Source organism: Agelaius phoeniceus, chromosome 2 (genome assembly GCF_051311805.1).
Source record: "Agelaius phoeniceus isolate bAgePho1 chromosome 2, bAgePho1.hap1, whole genome shotgun sequence".
NCBI classification, from domain to species: Eukaryota; Metazoa; Chordata; class Aves; order Passeriformes; family Icteridae; genus Agelaius; species Agelaius phoeniceus.
In genome coordinates, this window is record NC_135266.1 from 83,229,355 (window position 1) to 83,247,344 (window position 17,990).

Consider the following 17,990-nt stretch of genomic DNA (forward strand, 5'->3'; position numbering starts at 1 on the left):
GTCCCGTGTCCTTGTCCAGGGTCCCCAGGCTCTGCAGCCCCCACCGAACCCCTTTATGGCGGCGGTCGGGGGCAGTGCGGGCACAGAGGGGCGAGCACCGCAACGCCGCGGCCGGGCAGCCCCGCTCCCACCGCCGCCTCCCGGGCCGGGCAGCCCCGCTCCCACCGCCGCCTCCCGGGCCGGGCAGCCCCGCTCCCACCGCCGCCTCCCGGGCCGGGCAGCCCCGCTCCCACCGCCGCCTCCCGGGCCGTGCGTGCCGCTGTCCCCGGCGGGGGCGGGCCCGGCCCGGCTCCCCCTCCCCGCCGCCGCTGGCTGAGCCTTAACAGGTAACGGAGGAGGGGCGGCCGCCGCGGGGTTGCGGCGGGATCTCCTTCCCGGGTTTCCTTTCGCTTCGGCGGGTGCGCCGCGCCGGGCTCACCTGGGCAGGGCACGCCTGGGCCGGGCCGGGCCGCGCCCGCCCAGCCCCGCTGGGCTCCCCGCGGCAGGAGCGGCGGCGATGGTGCCGGTGTGCGGCGGGGTCTGCGCCCGCCGCCTGCTGCCGATGGTGGGGGCCGGCCGGGCGCCGCTGCTACTCGCCCTCAGCCGGGCCCGCAGCAGCCAGGCAGGGTGCACCGGCCCGGCCGGCCCCGGCCGCGCCCCGGCCATCAAGAAGCGAGGCTACGACATCACCAGGAACCCCCACCTCAACAAGGTGCGTGCCTGGGCGGGGGTGATGCAGGGGCGGGCGCGGCCGGGCCGCGGGGAGGGCGGCGGACGTGGGAAGGCCCGGAGCGCAGGTGTCCCGGCTGCTGGGGCTGGCAGCGTCACCCGTGACCGTCCCCAGGGAACGGGGACGGTCCCAAAGGGTGAAATGCTGCGGAGGGGGAGCGGCCGCGGGTTGTCCTGAACGGAGCACGGGATGTGTGATGGGTGCCGGGCCGCTGGCTCGGTACTGCGGCCTCCTGGGGAGTCGGGCACCTGCCTCCCCTCTGACCGCTGTCCTGCTGCTGCAGCGGCGCCCACAGAGCCTGGGTAGGACAGAAGTGCCCCTGCCTGGGAACTGAAGCTGTTTGCCTGAAAGAAGCACAAAAAATTGGGATGGAGAAAATACAAATACAACTTCTCTTTGAAGTCCAATACCAAAATCTGGGTTATTTATATATATATATATATATTGTTTTACGCATGTAGCTGTGAAACGGGTCATTTACACCTTCATGATGAAACAAGCATGTGTGGCTGTTCTTGTTTTCACTCTTCCTTTCATAGCGTATCCGTAGCTGTGTGTGCTCCACTACCAAAGCAACATCTCGCCAGGCTGAAGATGTGTTTATCCTCAAAACTGTGGAAACATTAACAACACAGTTATAATAAGAAGAATTTTTTAAAAAATGCTTTTGGAGAAAGTTTTTAGCAAAGTCTACAAAGCATGTGAAGTGAGACCCAATAACTTAACTTTACATCATTTGAAGGGAAAAAATAATCTGGGTGTCAATATTGGCATCAAATATGTCAGACTCAACTATGCTGGGTTCTACTTTCTTGTGTAATATTACTAGAAATAACTACAAGTGTGTTATTTACCTAAAATGAGCAGGTATTAAACATGGTATTGAAATTGATTGATTGATTGATCGGGCTGTCATATTTGTCATACATACACAGTTATCCAGTCCATGAGCTTCCTATGTTGTCTTCCAGACTGGAGATCCTTTGGATGACCACTTTTTGTGTAGGATGCTGTGCATTGAGCTGCATCTTCTGCTACCATTTCAGCATCCACAGAGATGAATCCCAAAGAACCAAGTCATGTGATGACACTGGATATTACTCAATATGCAACAACTTCATAGGCAGTCTAGTCTGAATCATTATATAGTGCCTGTGTTAGGCTGAAGAGAAAGGGACTGCCAACTAGGTCATAAATAACAATAATTTGTCGGCATTAAGAGGTTTTGATGGGTGCTTCATGGTAGTTATAAAGAGTGACATAGCTAATGTTTCTTGTTTTCTTGCATATATGGATTTGAACTGAAAATACTTTGACCTTTCGTCTATGTAATGCAGAATGCAGTAATAACACACAGTTGAATCTGGCTGATGCAAGAGTAGATTTTTAATGTCCTGTTTTATAATTTTCAGAACTGAGGCTTTTCTTGAGTGTTTTCCCTCCTCCCAGTGAAATAAAGTATTTTTCTTGACATTTAAATGGAATTTTTGGCCATGTGAAGAGAAGGGTAGACAACTGTTCCTGTTAGAGGAAAAATGTACTGTGGTGTGCAGTGTTTAATTGGCCATGAGAAGTCTCCCAGCTGGTCTCCAGCCTGTGTGTTTGCTGTTTGTTACATTTCTCAGTCACTGAGATAAATCATCTGCAGAACATCCAAGTCAAGACAGAGATGGCTTACATCTGTGGTAAGAGATACGGGCTGCCTGTGTATGCACCTAGGTAACCCATCATTACTAAACACTCAAGACCTCTTTCCAGGCTTTTCTAAACAGGCTTCCATTTCTCTGTGGCTCTTAGCAGTTTGTTGTAGCCTCTGAAGAGTTACCTGTGTTCAGCTGAAATGATGTTTTTCAGGCAGTTCATGTCTTGTCAGCGTGGTGACCCTTTGGTCTGCTGTGCTGCAGCAGTGTAAATCAAAATTAGGGATCCCTAATTTAGGTAGGTTTTCAGCTGTTGTACTCTCCTCACATTGCAATTGCTCTTTACCCCTTTGGTAACTAAATGCAGGCATGGGGTTATTGCTTTTTTTTCTGCAGTGGATCTCACTTTAATCTAAGTTTTCAACTGATTGCAAGCAGCTCTGCACGGAATAGTCCTTACATCTCTCCAAGAACCTCCGAAAAAAAATATTGAGAAGTGAGACTTAATGCAGCATTTCCCTGCTTTATTCAATACCATGGGTGTTTTATAGCTTTTGGATGAAGTTTAAGCTGTCAGTCTGAAGCTGTCAAGTGTGTGGTATTTATTCAATGAAGAACACTGTCCCTTCAGCAGAATTGCAGACAGATTTACAGTCTGAGGTTATTGATCCAAGTCTTAGCTTGCTTACTGGGTTGAAGGTGCTTTGAAGAAGAAGCAGACTCAAAATCTGCTGCTGGCAGGTCCTCTCTAATATCCTAAATATTAGTAAAAGTGCTAGCAGGCTGTCCTCTGAGAAGTTTCCCTGGTTTCCAAAGCTGCCTGAGAAGAAGAAAAATAAATCCAAAAACTAGTTATGAATTTAATAAATTTGCAGTTGTTTCTTCCCTTTGGTCTTTGTTTACCATGTACTACATTTTTTAGTACTGTGGTATTCAAATACTGTTCTTCCTTGTGTTGTGAAGTGTGACAGTCCCATGTTTAATCCAAGGACAGGACTTGGGAAACATCAGCATTCTTGTAAGAGGTACTTGCAGCTTTAAAAGGCAATAGCAGTTGCTGTTATTTGTCTGAGGAGTCTCAGAAATAACAAAAGGATGAAGAAGAACTTGTCACATGTTTTTATGAAGTGCCTCATGAAGAAGTTGTTTTCCAGACCTGGAATGCCGTAAAATTGGAAAACCTAGAAATGTTAACAATGTCAGATAACCACAGAGCACTGGTATGAGTGTTCTGTGGTGATCCAATGAAAACTGCAGTTGCTGAGAAATAAGTCTCTTTTACTGTGGGACCTCAGCCTTGTGAAAAGCTGATTCAGTGCTCAGACCCTGGGAGGAAAGATGGGGCTTCCTTTACTCACTGCCTTGTATATCAAAGCTGCCGTGTGTTTGGTGTGGTCAAGTCCATGTCATGTTCTCTCTGACTGACACTGCTGTCAGTTCTTGAGATTTGTGCAGTTCTATTCGTCTCACATGTGCCTTTTATGATTTCCAGTTTGTCCAGGGACTCTGTCAAATTCATATGCCTTTTTCGTATTTGAACAAACAAAGGCTGAGCTGGACAATTCCCAGTTTGACCACATACCTGCAGGGACTCAAAAATCTTGTTGTGTCCAAAATTGATTGTAACTTTGTTCATGACATTTGACTGGAAGGTTGATGACACTTCTGGCATTTTTCTGGAAGTTCTAATTTCGAGATAAATCATTCATGCTTGGAGATCTGCCATCACAAACAGATGCAGCACTGGAGGTCACAGTTTGTTTTCAGAGTGGCAGGATATTGCCCCACTTGAAGGGTTAAGATAATCCATTAAACTTTCCTGCAAGTGCAATGCAGGGATCTGACTTTGTGGTCTCTGAGTACGTCTGGATTATACTCTCCTCTGATGTGCATGCATGGTCTCCATTTTTTTTTCATGGAATGTCATGATGAATTACAAAAAAAACAAAAAAAAAAAAAAAAACAAAAAAAAACCCCAAACAAACAAACAAACAAAAAACCAACAAAACCTAACAAAACAAAATTACTAGTCTGGATATGTAAGAATCAAACCTTAAAGAACTGCTGTAGGCTTCTGCAGCATTTTTGAATATACTGCTGTATATACATGATTAAAATGCAGAAAGGTTGTTTGTCCTTCAGCTTTGCAGGGATTGAAATTGAGCTAACCGAGGGTTCTTTGAATAGTGTCAGTAATTTGCCACTGCAGCTGAGAAACAAATCGTGTGATCTTGCACACGGCTGCACTTGGCAGCTGTGGTGATACAGAGCTAAAATTAGGTGGATTTGTAAAATGATTTGGTTTTTAAAAAAATAGTACTGGGCACAAGAGCAGTGTGTCTGAAATTAGTTGGCAAGATCAGACCAAGGCAGAATTCTGTTTTCAAAGTAGTGAATCTCTCTAAATCCACAGGATTGAGTTCTTACAACTGGAGTTTCTCTTGCAGCTGGAGTTTTCAGTTGGCTAGCTTTAGGTCTGATAGATACATAACAACTGAGTGATGCATGGGGCTTTAAGTGTATGCATTCCAGTGTTTGTTAACTTGCCATCTGTTCGTGTTTTGCAAAGGAAGAGTATGAGGTGGGCAGAGTTTAGAGGTTCCCCTCATATTTTTTCAAGAGCCCAAAACTATTTGAGCAAGGTTTGGGGGGAAAATTTTAGACTGGACAAGTTAATTTAGGGGGAAAAATCCACTGGGGATTACTAAAGACTTTTATTAAACACCTGGCTTAGAAAGTCCCCAAACTGAAAATGATGAAAAGATGGGAGAGTGCAGTGGAAGAGTATCCTATTAACCTGTGTTATTTACTCTTCTTAAGGCTTGTGATTGCTGCAGGAGACAGGATGCTCATGAACTGACCTGATGGTGCTCTTGAGTTTCTAGGGATAACAAACAAGACGCTTGCATAGCCAAACCCTGCAAATTTAGACCCAAGTAAAACTCTAGCTGAGAGATGAGTTTTGTCAAATCAGGTTCTAAATACTCTAGAGTAGAAATGTGAGTGAGCTGGAGCACTGTGCATTGTGATGAGCCTTCGATGGTGCCTGGAGCAGAGAGGCTCTTTACATGTTTGTGCTTCATTAGTCAAGCCAAGGTGCCTGTATCCTCGTGACTTCAATTGGAAACAAACTCCACAGAGGTGAGCTTTGGCCAAATATTTTGGCAAATGTGGTGTGTTTTGGAAATATGATTGCTCAGTTAGATTTGTTTTTGCCATCATTCTGGCATGTGAACTTTCATTTTTATTTGTTTGGTGTTAGTGTCAATCATATTTTTCTGAGGCCAGACTGTCTTTTGGCAAGGACATTTCCCAATGTTTTGATGCCAAAGAACTTGTTGTTATGGTGTGGTCAGCAGACTGAGCCCAAACTAAATCTGTTGGTGCTTCTGGTATTAGAAGCAGCCTGCAAAAGTCCCTTTACTCCCGCAGCTTCAATTCCAGTTTGTCTCCCTTATCAAACCAAGGAGCCATCTGCCTCCCTGTCTGCCTGCATAACCTCTTGCCAACACTGTCACTCTCCCCTTTGTGATGCTGCTAGTGCTTTGGGAGTGGCATTCCCATAGAAAAGCTTGGAAGTGCATAGGATATCTGTTGCTGTGAGGGTGAGAAGGGTGCTGATGCAGACCCTGCCTCTATGCTGTACTAATCCGTACATGTTTAACATCCATAATATGTTAGTCCTTGTTTTCCCTTCAGCCCTTATAAATGAGATTGAGAGGTCTTGGAAGCATTGGTTGGGCAGCTTTTCTTTTATAAGTGCTGAGTTTATGCTTGCACTCAGTATAAGATTTTAATAAAAATAAATTGGTTTTGGAACAAAACGCTTCTTTCTGTTTTCTGAAAATATTGTAAAAATACCTTTAAAACTGCCTTTAACTTGAGGAAATTCATCAGTTTGGCAGATGCTTATATTGCTTTCTTTTTATCATGCCCTTTCTTTTGGAGAAGCCTTAATCTTTACATCAGGCATGTTTTGGTAAGGCAGAGCCAAGAATGAATGTAGCTCTGGTTTCATAGGATGGACTAGGCTTTTCTGGCACTTGAATAAAATTTGCACTTAAGTAACACAAACTCTTTGGTGAAGAATATGAAAATTGATATTGTTGCAGTTAGAATGGATTTAGTGCTGAATATTGCAGCTTGTTCACATTCCTATTCCTTCCATTTAGTGAAATACGGGGTAAGCTACTAGTTGATTTCTTTGGAAACACTGTATAGATGTTGTCAGGAAGACTGAGCATATTATGTGTGGGGTGAACAGTGTGTGCTCCACTGACCTCAGCATGCTCCAAGCCTTGCCCCTCATAAGTAGCACGACATATGATGTCACTGATGTTAGAGACTGTGCTGCTCACTCTTTCCGTGAAAAACTTTTTCCTAATATCCAACCTCTATTTCCCTTGACACAGTTTGAGGCTGTGTCCTCTCATTCTGTCAGTTGCTGTCTGGAGAAAGAGACCAACCCCACCTGGCTACAGCCACCTTTCGGCAGTTGTAGGGAGTATAAGGTCACCCCTGAGCCTCCTTTTCTCCAGGCTAAACACCCCCAGCTCCCTCAGTCGTTCCTCACAGGGTTTGTGTTCCCAGCCCCTCCCCAGCCTCGTTGCCTCCTCTGGATGTGCTCGAGTGTCTCAAGGTCCTTCCCAAACTGAGGGCCCAGAACTGGACACAGCACTCAAGGTGCTGGGTACAGGGGAAGGGTGCCCTCCCTGCTCCTGCTGGCCACGCTGTTCCTGACACAGGCCAGGATGCCCTTGGCCTTCTTGGCCACCAGGGCACTCTGCTGGCTCATGTTCAGCCGGCTGTTGAGCAGTACCCCCAGGTCCCTTTCTGCCTGGGCACTGTCCAGCCACACTGTCCCCAGCCTGTAACGCTGGAGGGGGTTATTGTGGCCAAAATGCAGGACTCAGCACTTGGATTTATTAAACTTCATTTTGTTGGGCTCTGCCCATCCATCCAACCATTCCAGATCTGTCTGCAGAGCCTCCTTCCAACAGATTGACACACGCTCCCAGCTTAGTGTAGTCTGCAAATTTACTGATGAGAGACTCAATCCCCTCATCCATGTTATCAATAAAGATATTGAACAGAACTGGCCCCAGCACAGACCCCTGAGGGACACCCCTGGTGACTGCCCCCAGGTGGATGCAGCACTGCTCACCACCACTCTCTGGGCCTGGCCATCCAGCCAGTTCCTAACCCAGCACAGAGTGCTCCTGTCCAAGCCATGGGCTGCCAGCTTTTCCAGGAGTGTGCAGTGGGAGACAGTGTCAAAGTCTCTGCTGAAGTCCAGCTACACAACATCCACAGCCTTTCCTGCATCCACCAGCCAGGTCACCTGGTCGTAAAAGGAGACCAGGTTGGTCAAACATGACCTACCCTTCCTAAATCCATGCTGGCTGGGTCTGGTACCCTGGCCACCCTGTAAGTGCTGTGTGAGGACACTCAATATAAACTGCTCCATCACCTTACTGGGTACTGAGGTCAGGCTAACTGGCCTATAGTTACCAGTATTCTCCTTCCCACCCTTTTTGTGGATGGGGGTCACACTGGCCAGCTTCCAGTTATCTGGAACCTCACCAGTGAGCCAAGACTGTTGGTAAATGATAGAGAGTGTCTTTACAAGCTCATCTGCCAGCTCTCTCATCACCCTGGAATGGATCCCATCTGGACCCATAGATTTATGAACATCCAAGCAGCTCAGCAATTCTCTGACTGCCTCCTCCTGGTTAACAGGGGGACCATCCATGCTCCCTGACACCATCTACCAGCCCAGGAAGACAGCTGTCCTGAGGACAAGCCATCTTCCCACTAAAGACTGAGGCAAAGAAGGCATTAAGCACTTCTGCCTTCTCCTCATCTGCAGTTGCTAAGTTCCCTCCCTCATCCAATAGAGAACAAAGGTTGGTCTTACCCTTCCTTTTGCCATTAATGTATTTATAAAAACATTTTTTATTCTTCTTTACAAAAGTTGCCAAATTAAGTTTGAACTGAACTTTGGCCTCCCTATTTTTTTTCCTACATGCCCTAGCAACCCCCTTAAATACTTCCTGAGAGACCTGACCCTCCTTCCAAAGATGATACATCATCTTTTTATTCCTAAGTTCTTTCAAAACCTCCTTGCCCATCTAGGCTGGACACTTGCCTCATCAACTCATCTTTCAGCACACAGGGACAGTCTGTTCTTGTGCCCTCAAGATCTCTGTTTTGATGCACACCCACCTTTCCTGAACTCCTTTGTTTTTAAGGGCTGCTTCTCAAGGAACTCTCTGAATAAGTCTCCTAAATAGGCCAAAGTCTGCCCTCTGGAAGTTCAGCGTAAAAGTCTCATTGATGTTCCTCCTGATATCACCAAATATAGAGAACTCTATAATTTCATGATCACTGTGCCCCAAGTAGCCTCCAAGCACCACGTCTCCCACCAGCCCATCTCTTCTGCAAACAGCAGGTCTAACGTAGTCCCCTTCCCTGGTGGGCTGACTCACCAGCTGCAACAAAAAGTTGTCCTCCACACACTCTAAAAACTTCCTAGACTGCCTCTTTTTTTTTACTGTATTAAGTTCTGCTGATTAAGAGAATGTAAATTGAATTCCTCTTTGCTTCTGCACAAGCCACCTCCAGAAGAACACTTGGTGCTGTTACTGACCTTCATTCAGAGATGAGAAAGCAAAGTTTGTTCTTTAATGAATAACTGTGCTCTCTTGTTACCCCTTGCTGAAGGGGGACAGTTATAATTTTTTATAGTATTTATGCACCTCCAGGGTTTTGGGATAGTTTTCTTTTCTGGCTTACTGTAAGTGATGCTGACCTACCTACCTGCTCTGCCTCAGTTGCCTGGCTGATGGGACATGCTGTTCAAACATACCTTTTGGCAGCTCTCCTGTACTTTAGGTGTTTTACTCATTCTTCACTTCAGAGAAAGCCTCTGCCACCACATACCCCCATGCAGGCAGGACTCTGGCATTTCTGGCACTGAGCCCTGGCAGAGGTTGGGCCTCGAGTTTGATAGGAAAGCTGCCAATGCACATGGCTGCTGTAGCTGAACGTTGGATGCTGCCCTGCACAGGAGGAGCCTTGCCTCTACCTCTCTCTTAATTAAATGACATACAGTTCTGTAGATAATCTTATTTTGCTGGGGGTTTTTTAGATTTTTTTGTTGGTTTGCGTTTTGCTTTGTCTCTTTCTTTTCCTCTGTTACTTATTTTTTTTTATCTTTTTCTCACTGAAATACACACCTGCTACCAAACCTTGAGCCTATTGTAGCACTCACCCAAATAAATTCTTTTGGGACAGACTTAGCTTTAGAGCTGTTGTAAGCAGGTCAGGCAGGCCTTGGTGCCTGGGGGAGAATAAACACTGCTGAAATTCCCTCTCTTTGAATAGAAGGCTTAGCACAACGGCAAACTTGACTACTTTCAGTATAGAATGTGCTCTAGTGGAGATGATGAGCATGTCTTTAATTTTTTAACCTCCTCTTTGAGGCCCAGGGCTGACACTATCTGTCTCTGCAGACAATGTGACATTTTGATAAATGACTTCTGTATTGTCAGCCTAATACAATATCATTCTTCTAAAAATGTTTTAAATGGCAAAGCTTTTTATAGTTCTGCAGCTGCCAAACACAAAACTAAGACAGGGTAACTGAGCAGACTATGGTTCGGACAAAGAAAATAATGCCAATGCAAAAGTTTTCTGCCTATCAACCTTTTCTACTTTGGAGCTCTGTGCAGGTTGCACATGTAACCTTTTTCAACATGTGGATCCATAGAACAGAAACAGATTTTCAGTACCTTTCTCTGTTTAGATATAAAAAAATATTATCTCCACACCTTAGAGAATTCTATTCTGTATGTTTAGCTTAAAAAAATGGTAAGTCTATTTTATAGTAAGTCTATATGGATTAGCTGTGTTCATCCTTGTAAAACATGTAGTTAAGACTTCACTGTGTTTCTAAATATTAGAAAAAATAGGTTATTTGAAAAACTACAGTGCTATGTTCTCTGGGAAAAAATGCCTTGAATGTTTTCTCTTTGGCTGGGCCAATGGATTTGTCACTTTGCCTAGTGGTTAAATTCATTATGGAAACTATTAAATTCTGTTTAATCTTCATTTGAATGATTTGATGTAAAAAAAATCACCTGCAGGTGATTTCAGCTATGATTATTTGCATGATTTGTGATTATTATAAATGAGAGAATGGATTAAACTGCCAAATTCTGCTATTTTTTGAAGTGTCCAGATTATTAAGTGTTTCTGTTGTCAAGATAGTCTAAGCAGGTAAGCAGGGCAGAGGCTGGAACAAGAGATAATCTGTTTTATTGTGCCTAATGATTTAGAGGTGGGGGGAAAGGGGAGAAGTAAGTCCAGGGATTTTCATATTCATAGCCCTTCTTCTAGCAACTCTAGTTTTTCGTACCCCCAGCTAGATTACTTGGTCCAATAAACAGAGAAAGAAAAATCCAACAAAAAACCCGAAACAGCCCTACCACCACCCAAGCCAAAAAACTTCTCCCTTGTAGCCATTTCTTGCCTCACAGGGAATTTGATGTCTTCATGTTGTCACTTGTGTCTGTAGTTAATTTCTGTGATAAAACAACTGCCTCTGTAAATCGGGTCCCTTGATCACAATTATTGGAGGGTCAAGTCCCTTCTTTCCCCCAATACTGTATGAAGGCTTCTAGATCTAGCCATCAAATGAGAAAAGTAACAAAAATTGTTTGCTGAAGTGCTAAATCTGACTACTGGGGAAGAAAAAAAGTCTAAAAATTCTATCTCCCATTGTTTTGGAATTTATTTTTCTATGACAAAACCTCTTTAAAATCTAGCAAAAAAAAAACCAACCTGCTGCAAAAGAAAGTAATTTGCAGTAGTGGAGCGTGCATAAAGTCTGAATTCCAGCAGAATTCAGACTCTTTTAGGGAAAAGTGTTCTACAGTGGTTCCAAAAGTGTGAAAGGCACTTGTACTAGAACAACTTAGCAGTTCAGGTATTTTCTGGGCAAGAGACAGACAGTTTGTGGGAGAGGATCCCAAAATACTTGAAGTGATGAGGATATTGGAAAGAAGAATTGAAAACTTCTCTTTTCCCCTGATGCCTGGCAGATACAGTGGCTTGATGTATGAAAGCCATGAAAAGCAATGATAGAGGTGACCATGTGCTCCAGGTAGGCAGCTTTACAGAAAACTTTCCAAGTGGCATTCACTGCTGGTCTTGATGCAGAGGCTCATTCTGCAGTTTCTGCTGCTTTGTACTCACTAGTGAATTGGCCTGCCATTGGTGGCTCACAAGTTTGTAAATTATATTCAAATACAGAAATAGATGTTCAAAGGTAACAGTAAAATAAATGAATTTTTTTTGTCTCAAGTTGTAAGGATTTTCAGTGCACATACCACTGTGCCTTGTTGCTCATTGCACACATGCAGCAGATTCCTCTTAGGTTTGGTAACTTGCCCAGGTTGTGATGTGCAGCAGTATTTATACGAAGGAGATGTGGAACGTGCCTTTCACTCCATGTGCTGATGCCAGCAGCTTTTCCTGGCTTTTGTCTAGGAAGGAAAAATGCTTGCAACAGCAGAGCCCTGCCTGAGCATTGCTCTTTGGTTTCTAAGGGGCAGCGTAGGCTTAAGTTATTGGAAGGGTTTCTGTTGACTTCAGTCAACTTTACATTGAGCCTTTTTTGAATTTAGGAATTCAAGCAGCTGCACCATTCAAGATACAAGGTCATTTTCATTACAAACTATGAAGGTTAAAGGTTGTAGATAGTTAAATTTCATCATCTTGCTCTGTTAATAAATGGCACTTAAAATGAAAGTATGTGTAAAAAATTGTGCTTACTGATTGTTTAAGCCAAAGTCTCAAAGCGAAAATGGAATTTATTAATAATACCAGTTTCTACTGATAGATAGTCCCATGAAGGCTCCAGCTACTCCCATAGTTGCATGTCCTAAAAATCAAAAGTTCATGTTAGCGTTCTTTATTTTAGTGTGGTCTGCCTAAACTCATTCATCTTCCATAAGAGCTTTGGAGTGACCCACTCAGGGATGCCTTTCCAATGCCAGAAGCTGTCTTCTGGCATGCCAGCAAGAAGAGCTGGACTTCTTCACAAGACCTGCTGGAGGAAAAACGAGGGCACTAAGTGAGATGCCTTGGAGAGCTTGAAGCTGTCCTGGAGAATTCTTGTAGCTTAATAAAATTTGCAAAAGTGCCTTTGAACTGTGACCTTCCAAATGCCCACTGGTCAAGGGTAATGGGGTGGGTTATGAAAGCAGAAGGAGTGCATGACTCATGCTTGCTGAAACTGGACCACTCTTCCTAGAGGCAAGTAATTGTTTTGTATTTAGCATGTTAACTGTATTTGAAGTTATAAGATAACAAAGTAATTTCTCATATAAATAGAAAGGAAGTGATGGGAAGGTGCTGGAAAGCAGCAGCGAGACTCTGGATTCTGCTGTGAAATGGGTTTAGTGTTGGCCACTTCTAAAAAGCTTATTACATTTTAAAGATAAGCTTTAATGGAATTGGCAGTGACAGTGAAACTGTAACCAGATCTTGTTGTTTTGTACAAGTGACTTTCAGGTTTCTCTGCAAGGTCGAATGTCCTATTGACTGGCAGCTGGACTGTTTTCCTTGTAGGAATGTAACTGGTATTTGATGGAGTTGCAAAATGAGTTTCCCACTGTAGCCAAATATAAAAGAGTATGAGAGTCCAGCAGTTTCACTTCCTGCAAAGCTGGAAACCCCTGTAGCATTTATTAGGATTTCCTGCAGGGAAAGAGGGATATTAATCTTGTTTGACTTACAGAATCATAATATTTGTGCTGCAATTTGTAACACAGAGCAAGAAGTTTTCAATTAGTATTTCCTGAGAAATAGCAAATTCAGTAAAGTAGATGCTTTTAACTTTTTGGGTTTTGTTGTTTTTTCTTTTATTGTCAGAGAATGACTATAACATCTTACAGGAGCTTAAATGTGGCACTGTGTTGGAGCAGGGAAGAGCAGATGGCTACAGATCTGCTAGGACACAGTGAGCAGCTGGAACCATTCTCAGGTCTTTCTCAATGTCTGATTGGCACCACCATAATGTACTCTCTGAACTGCAGCACTGTATCGAGTGTGCTTGTAGGAGACAGAAACTTGTTGATAAAAGAGTCACCTGGTCAGTTCATCACTGGTGTTAATTTTCCTAGTGTTGGAAAATTTTTTCTCAAAATGTGAGCTGATTGCAATGAACTCTGATTTAGGGCCCGAACCAAATTGGGTTGAAGTACTGTGAGCCTCTTTCCTTTCAGATTTGTAGTAATTTTATACTATGGTAAATGCTTTATGTCTCTTGAAAAGAGGCTTCAGCCTTTACTCTGGGGAAGCACTGCATTTTCCTATCCAGGCAGAAGAATGCTGCTAAGAGAGGTGAGGCTAAGGCTTGGGCTAAGGAGCTGCAAGTGTGTGAGAGTTTCCAGATCTGTGGTAGGCATGGTTACTAGACCATCTGGACAAACTTTGTGCATTGTAGATATTCCTCATCTCCATTCTAGATGAGATGGGCCAGGTATCTGGGGCTTCTTGGCATGCAGCATCTCCTTTGCATATAGTCTGTGCATATGCAGAGGCTGATCATATTTGGGATGCATTGGATTTACTGTCCACTTGCAGACTAATTCATCATGTGAGACTGAAGCTCTGAGCCAACTCCCATGTCGCAGACATCTTTTCACTAAAAATCCTTTCTTTAGGATTTTTCCTTCTGAGAAGCTAAGAGGCCTCAGAGACAGAATGTAAACAATGGTTATTTGCTACTGTGGAATGCAGCAGGTCCACCTGTGATTGGCCCATCTTGGATGTGTATAATTAATGGCCAATCAAGGACCAAGCCATCTCAGACAGAGTCCGAGAGAGCTGCTTTTGTTATCACTCTTTGCTTTTCTATTCTTAGCTTAGCTTTCTGAGGAACCTTTTCTTTCTTTTCTTTTTAGTATAGTGATAATGTAATATATATATATAATAAAATAATAAATCAAGCCTTCTGATCATGGAGGTCAACATTCTCATCTCTTTCCTCATCCAAGAACCCCTGTGAACACGGTCACACTCCCGGACACTCCCGGACTTCCAGAAATCACAGGGCAACAGCCAAAATCCTTATATTTTTCCCCAACAGGAAATCTAGGTAGAAGCAGAGGGAATGCCTAATACAGATACCCGTACAGGAGAGAATAGATCTCAGAGCTCATTCTTTAGGAAGAGCATCTCTATTCATGTTTGTTAATTAACCTGACAAATGAGAGGTGAAAAGAAGGTATACTGGAAGTTGTAAAGGTACTTGCTTATTGCTCTAAAAATTAAGAAACATCTTAATTAGCTAGAATGCATAATTTATGTAGAATTTTCTCTAACTTGAGCGTAAAATGGAGTTACGATTACTTTTTCAGTCCAGTGAGACTGTGGTTAGACACATAATCCCCAGCTGTGGCTTCCAGATTTTAGCAAAATAAAGAAACTATTGAATTTGAACATCAGGATTTGAAAAAAAAAAATAAAAACAGAAAAGGAAAAAATGTGACTGAGAGAAATATTTGTGGCTTATTCCTTATTCCTAATTCTTGGGACTTTCAAGGCATGTATCATTCACTTTCTACTTCTCATTAATGAGAGTTATTCAGACTACTGGAGCCCTAACACACTGCTGCATTACATCAAGCACTTTTGAACTCTGTCCCATTTCTTATCAGTTATGGAGGACAGTTTCTGAATCACTGATAAGCATTCCAGAAACGATTATGCAGTCATGGGCATCATGTTGTCATAATTTACATTTGGTTTTGGACTACTTCCGTGGGGAGCTGAATTTAGCTTGCCCAAGGTAATATGGGACATCTGTAGGTAAACAGAGTCCCTCAGAATAAATTTGCTCACCATTCAGCCAGCAAACCTGTTTGCTCAGTTGTCTTATTGTAGCATCTATTATCTGTGCCAAAAATGATCTCCAGCACAGCCTGGTAGAAACACACGTGATGGATCAACTGCTTTATCCCATACATGCCATCAAATATGCATTGTTGTATAAAATGAAAAACACTTTGTGAAATATTTCCCAAAAGCTGTGCACAAAGGAAGTGAGTGCTAATACATAGCTGTTATAGGAGGTTATTTTAATTTTGTTTACCAGAGCTCACTTCTTCTTTTTATTTAGTCACTTAAAATTTCTGGCTTTATTTCATAACAGTTCAAAACTTCGAGTCACAGTGTGTATAAGTTACAGATACCAATACCTGTAAACTTGAGGTTACTTCTTTGTCTGCATAATTAAAATAGTAATTCAAGGAGAGAACCAAAATAGACTAAATAATTACACTTTAAAGCTAGTGGGTCAGAAAGTGGGTTAGTGGGTGTGCTGTGTGGTCCCCCTGTGACTGCTGCTCAAGTATCTGATGAGACAGATGTAACAACCAGTGATTTCTTAGAAATCAAAATATTATTGGCCTGCCTTTCCTCTCATTTTATTTAATAACACCTTCCAGCAAATGTCTAGGACTAGATCCAAAGCAGATTGAATTTTATGGGAAGCAAATGAGTATTTGCAGCCCTTTGCAGTGAAGTTATAATCTTACTGGCTTGGTATTGTTTAAGGAAGTGCTTTGCTGAACTAGGGCATAGGTTTTTGATTTAGTATCCCACTGCTGTAAGACTCCGGGTGTCTTCTGGCTAACGCCTATCTGAGCAGTGGATTTATAGGAGCACAGCTGGGTTGTAAACAAATGGTGATGCACTTTGCTCTGCATTCAGAGGGAGGAGAAGCAAAACTACAAGACAATAATCTGTGTTTCTGAGCACCAGGCAGTAGAAAACCAACTGCAAAACTGAAATGAACTTGCAGGATGAGCTTCAGACAGTTTATGATGTCTCCAGTTGGCATTTGCTGTATTAAATAAATGAGAAGTAAAACACAGTCACTTTGAATGTATACATTTGCCTTCAGCCAAGGTTACATGGCATTTTTACACTGAATCACTTTATTTAATTGGAAAAAGGAAGAGCAGAAGTGTAGAGGATACATGGAAGAAGAAATCCTGAAGTGGTATGACAGACCCTTATATTGTAGTGGGTTTAGATCCTGGGTTCTCTAATGCTAGTGTAGGAGTTTGACCTGTTTTCCCCAGGTGCTATGCAGTAACTCAGCAGTAAGATTAAACTATGATTGGTAAAATAGACACATTAGGGGTGTTTGGAGCCAGGATCTGCCTGCAAGCCATGGAGAGCAAACCTCTCTAAGCCATTTTCTCCAAATAGTCAGACATTAAATTCTGGTTCACTTTGTCTTGGTGTGAAAGAACATACTCTGAGACGTTTGCTATTCTGGTTCAGAAATCCCATGTCCCAGCTCTCTTGTTCCTGCGTATGGAAAGCTAGGGAAGGGAAAGCAAAGCAAAGTGTAGCAGTAACAAAGATCATAGTGATAAAAATATCATATGATAAATATATGATAAAAGGAATAAAACCCATAGTCTTGGCAAACTTGGGCCCTTTTCTATATACCAGGCATTTTGCAAGCCAAAAGTCAATATATTTCTTGGAAAGAAATCAGATCAACAACTTTGTGTACATGTCTGGGGGTTGATCCTACAGATCCTTAGGTACAGTTGGTTACAATCAGGAAGTGGAATCTTATCTCCTTGATCCACATGGAAAGACTTATACCAGGTAGTAGGTTCAGGATTATGCACAGATTCTGAGATTTGATGAGAAAATTCAGTGGTAGAAAGATTGGTGAATAATATGAATGTGGATGTCTAGGTCTGTGCAAACAATACTCCAAGGCATAGATTTTCAGTAAGGACAAAAATAAACCCAGAATGTTTGCCTCTTGCTGAGTCTTAGCAATGTTGGTCCAACATAAACATAGCTTAGAAGTTGTTGGCTTTTAGGAAAAACAATTTTTTTTAATGTCTCTGAGTTATTCAGGTAACCTCAGGCTTTGCAGAACTTCTTTATATTGTCTGGAGAGAAAAAGGCTTGTAGAAGCATCAGGTCAGCTTTTATGCAGAGAGTTTGACTGAGGCCAGCATAATGTAATATAGATTCTGTATATTTGCATCTTATAGGAAGTGACTTTAAAATGTGCAACTGCAGGGGAATCTCTTTGCATTTAACATAAGTTCTAGTCAGCAGTAAGATTGTCATAGATTCAAAATACTCCTAACAGTATAAGATTTGAACAACTTAATATATTGTGAATGCTTATCAAAGTAGAATTTTACATTAAATTTGTCTGAAACTGCCCTTTTTTCCCCCCATTAACAATCACATGCATGTACCTAGACCATGGCTTTTGGCAGAATCTGGCCATTTTATTCTAAGTTCTGATTCACTCCTGCTGTTGTCTGAAATTCTCTTCTGATTATCATACAGGGAAAGGCATTGCTGCTGCCATCTGCAGTGCATCAGCATCTACATCACGCTAAAACCACACTGACCTCTCAGCATATGGTGACTTTTTAAGAATGTTCAAAGGCATATCCTTATCTTATGTCAAACACGGAAATTAAGAGACTGAATGTGTTTTGTCATGTAACCAATTTGTTAGGTGAACATCAGCTTCAGTTTGTGTGTTCTGTGGTCTACAACTGAAGTGTTTATCTACTTTG

The 17,990-nt window shown here is 42.8% G+C and overlaps 1 protein-coding gene across 2 annotated transcripts in view; it reads left to right on the forward strand.

Moving 5' to 3' along the window:
- The first annotated feature begins 231 nt into the window (after positions 1-231).
- The window catches only part of ME3 (malic enzyme 3), a 117,975-nt gene continuing 100,216 nt past the window's right edge, over positions 232-17,990 (forward strand). The window contains exon 1 of one of the 2 annotated variants that reach the window (XM_077174013.1): positions 232-326. Coding sequence is in view for 1 of the 2 variants with exons in the window: in XM_054654637.2 (XP_054510612.1) it covers positions 497-691 (195 nt within the window). In the remaining variant the exon portion in view is untranslated. The other variant, XM_054654637.2, reaches the window with a different exon arrangement.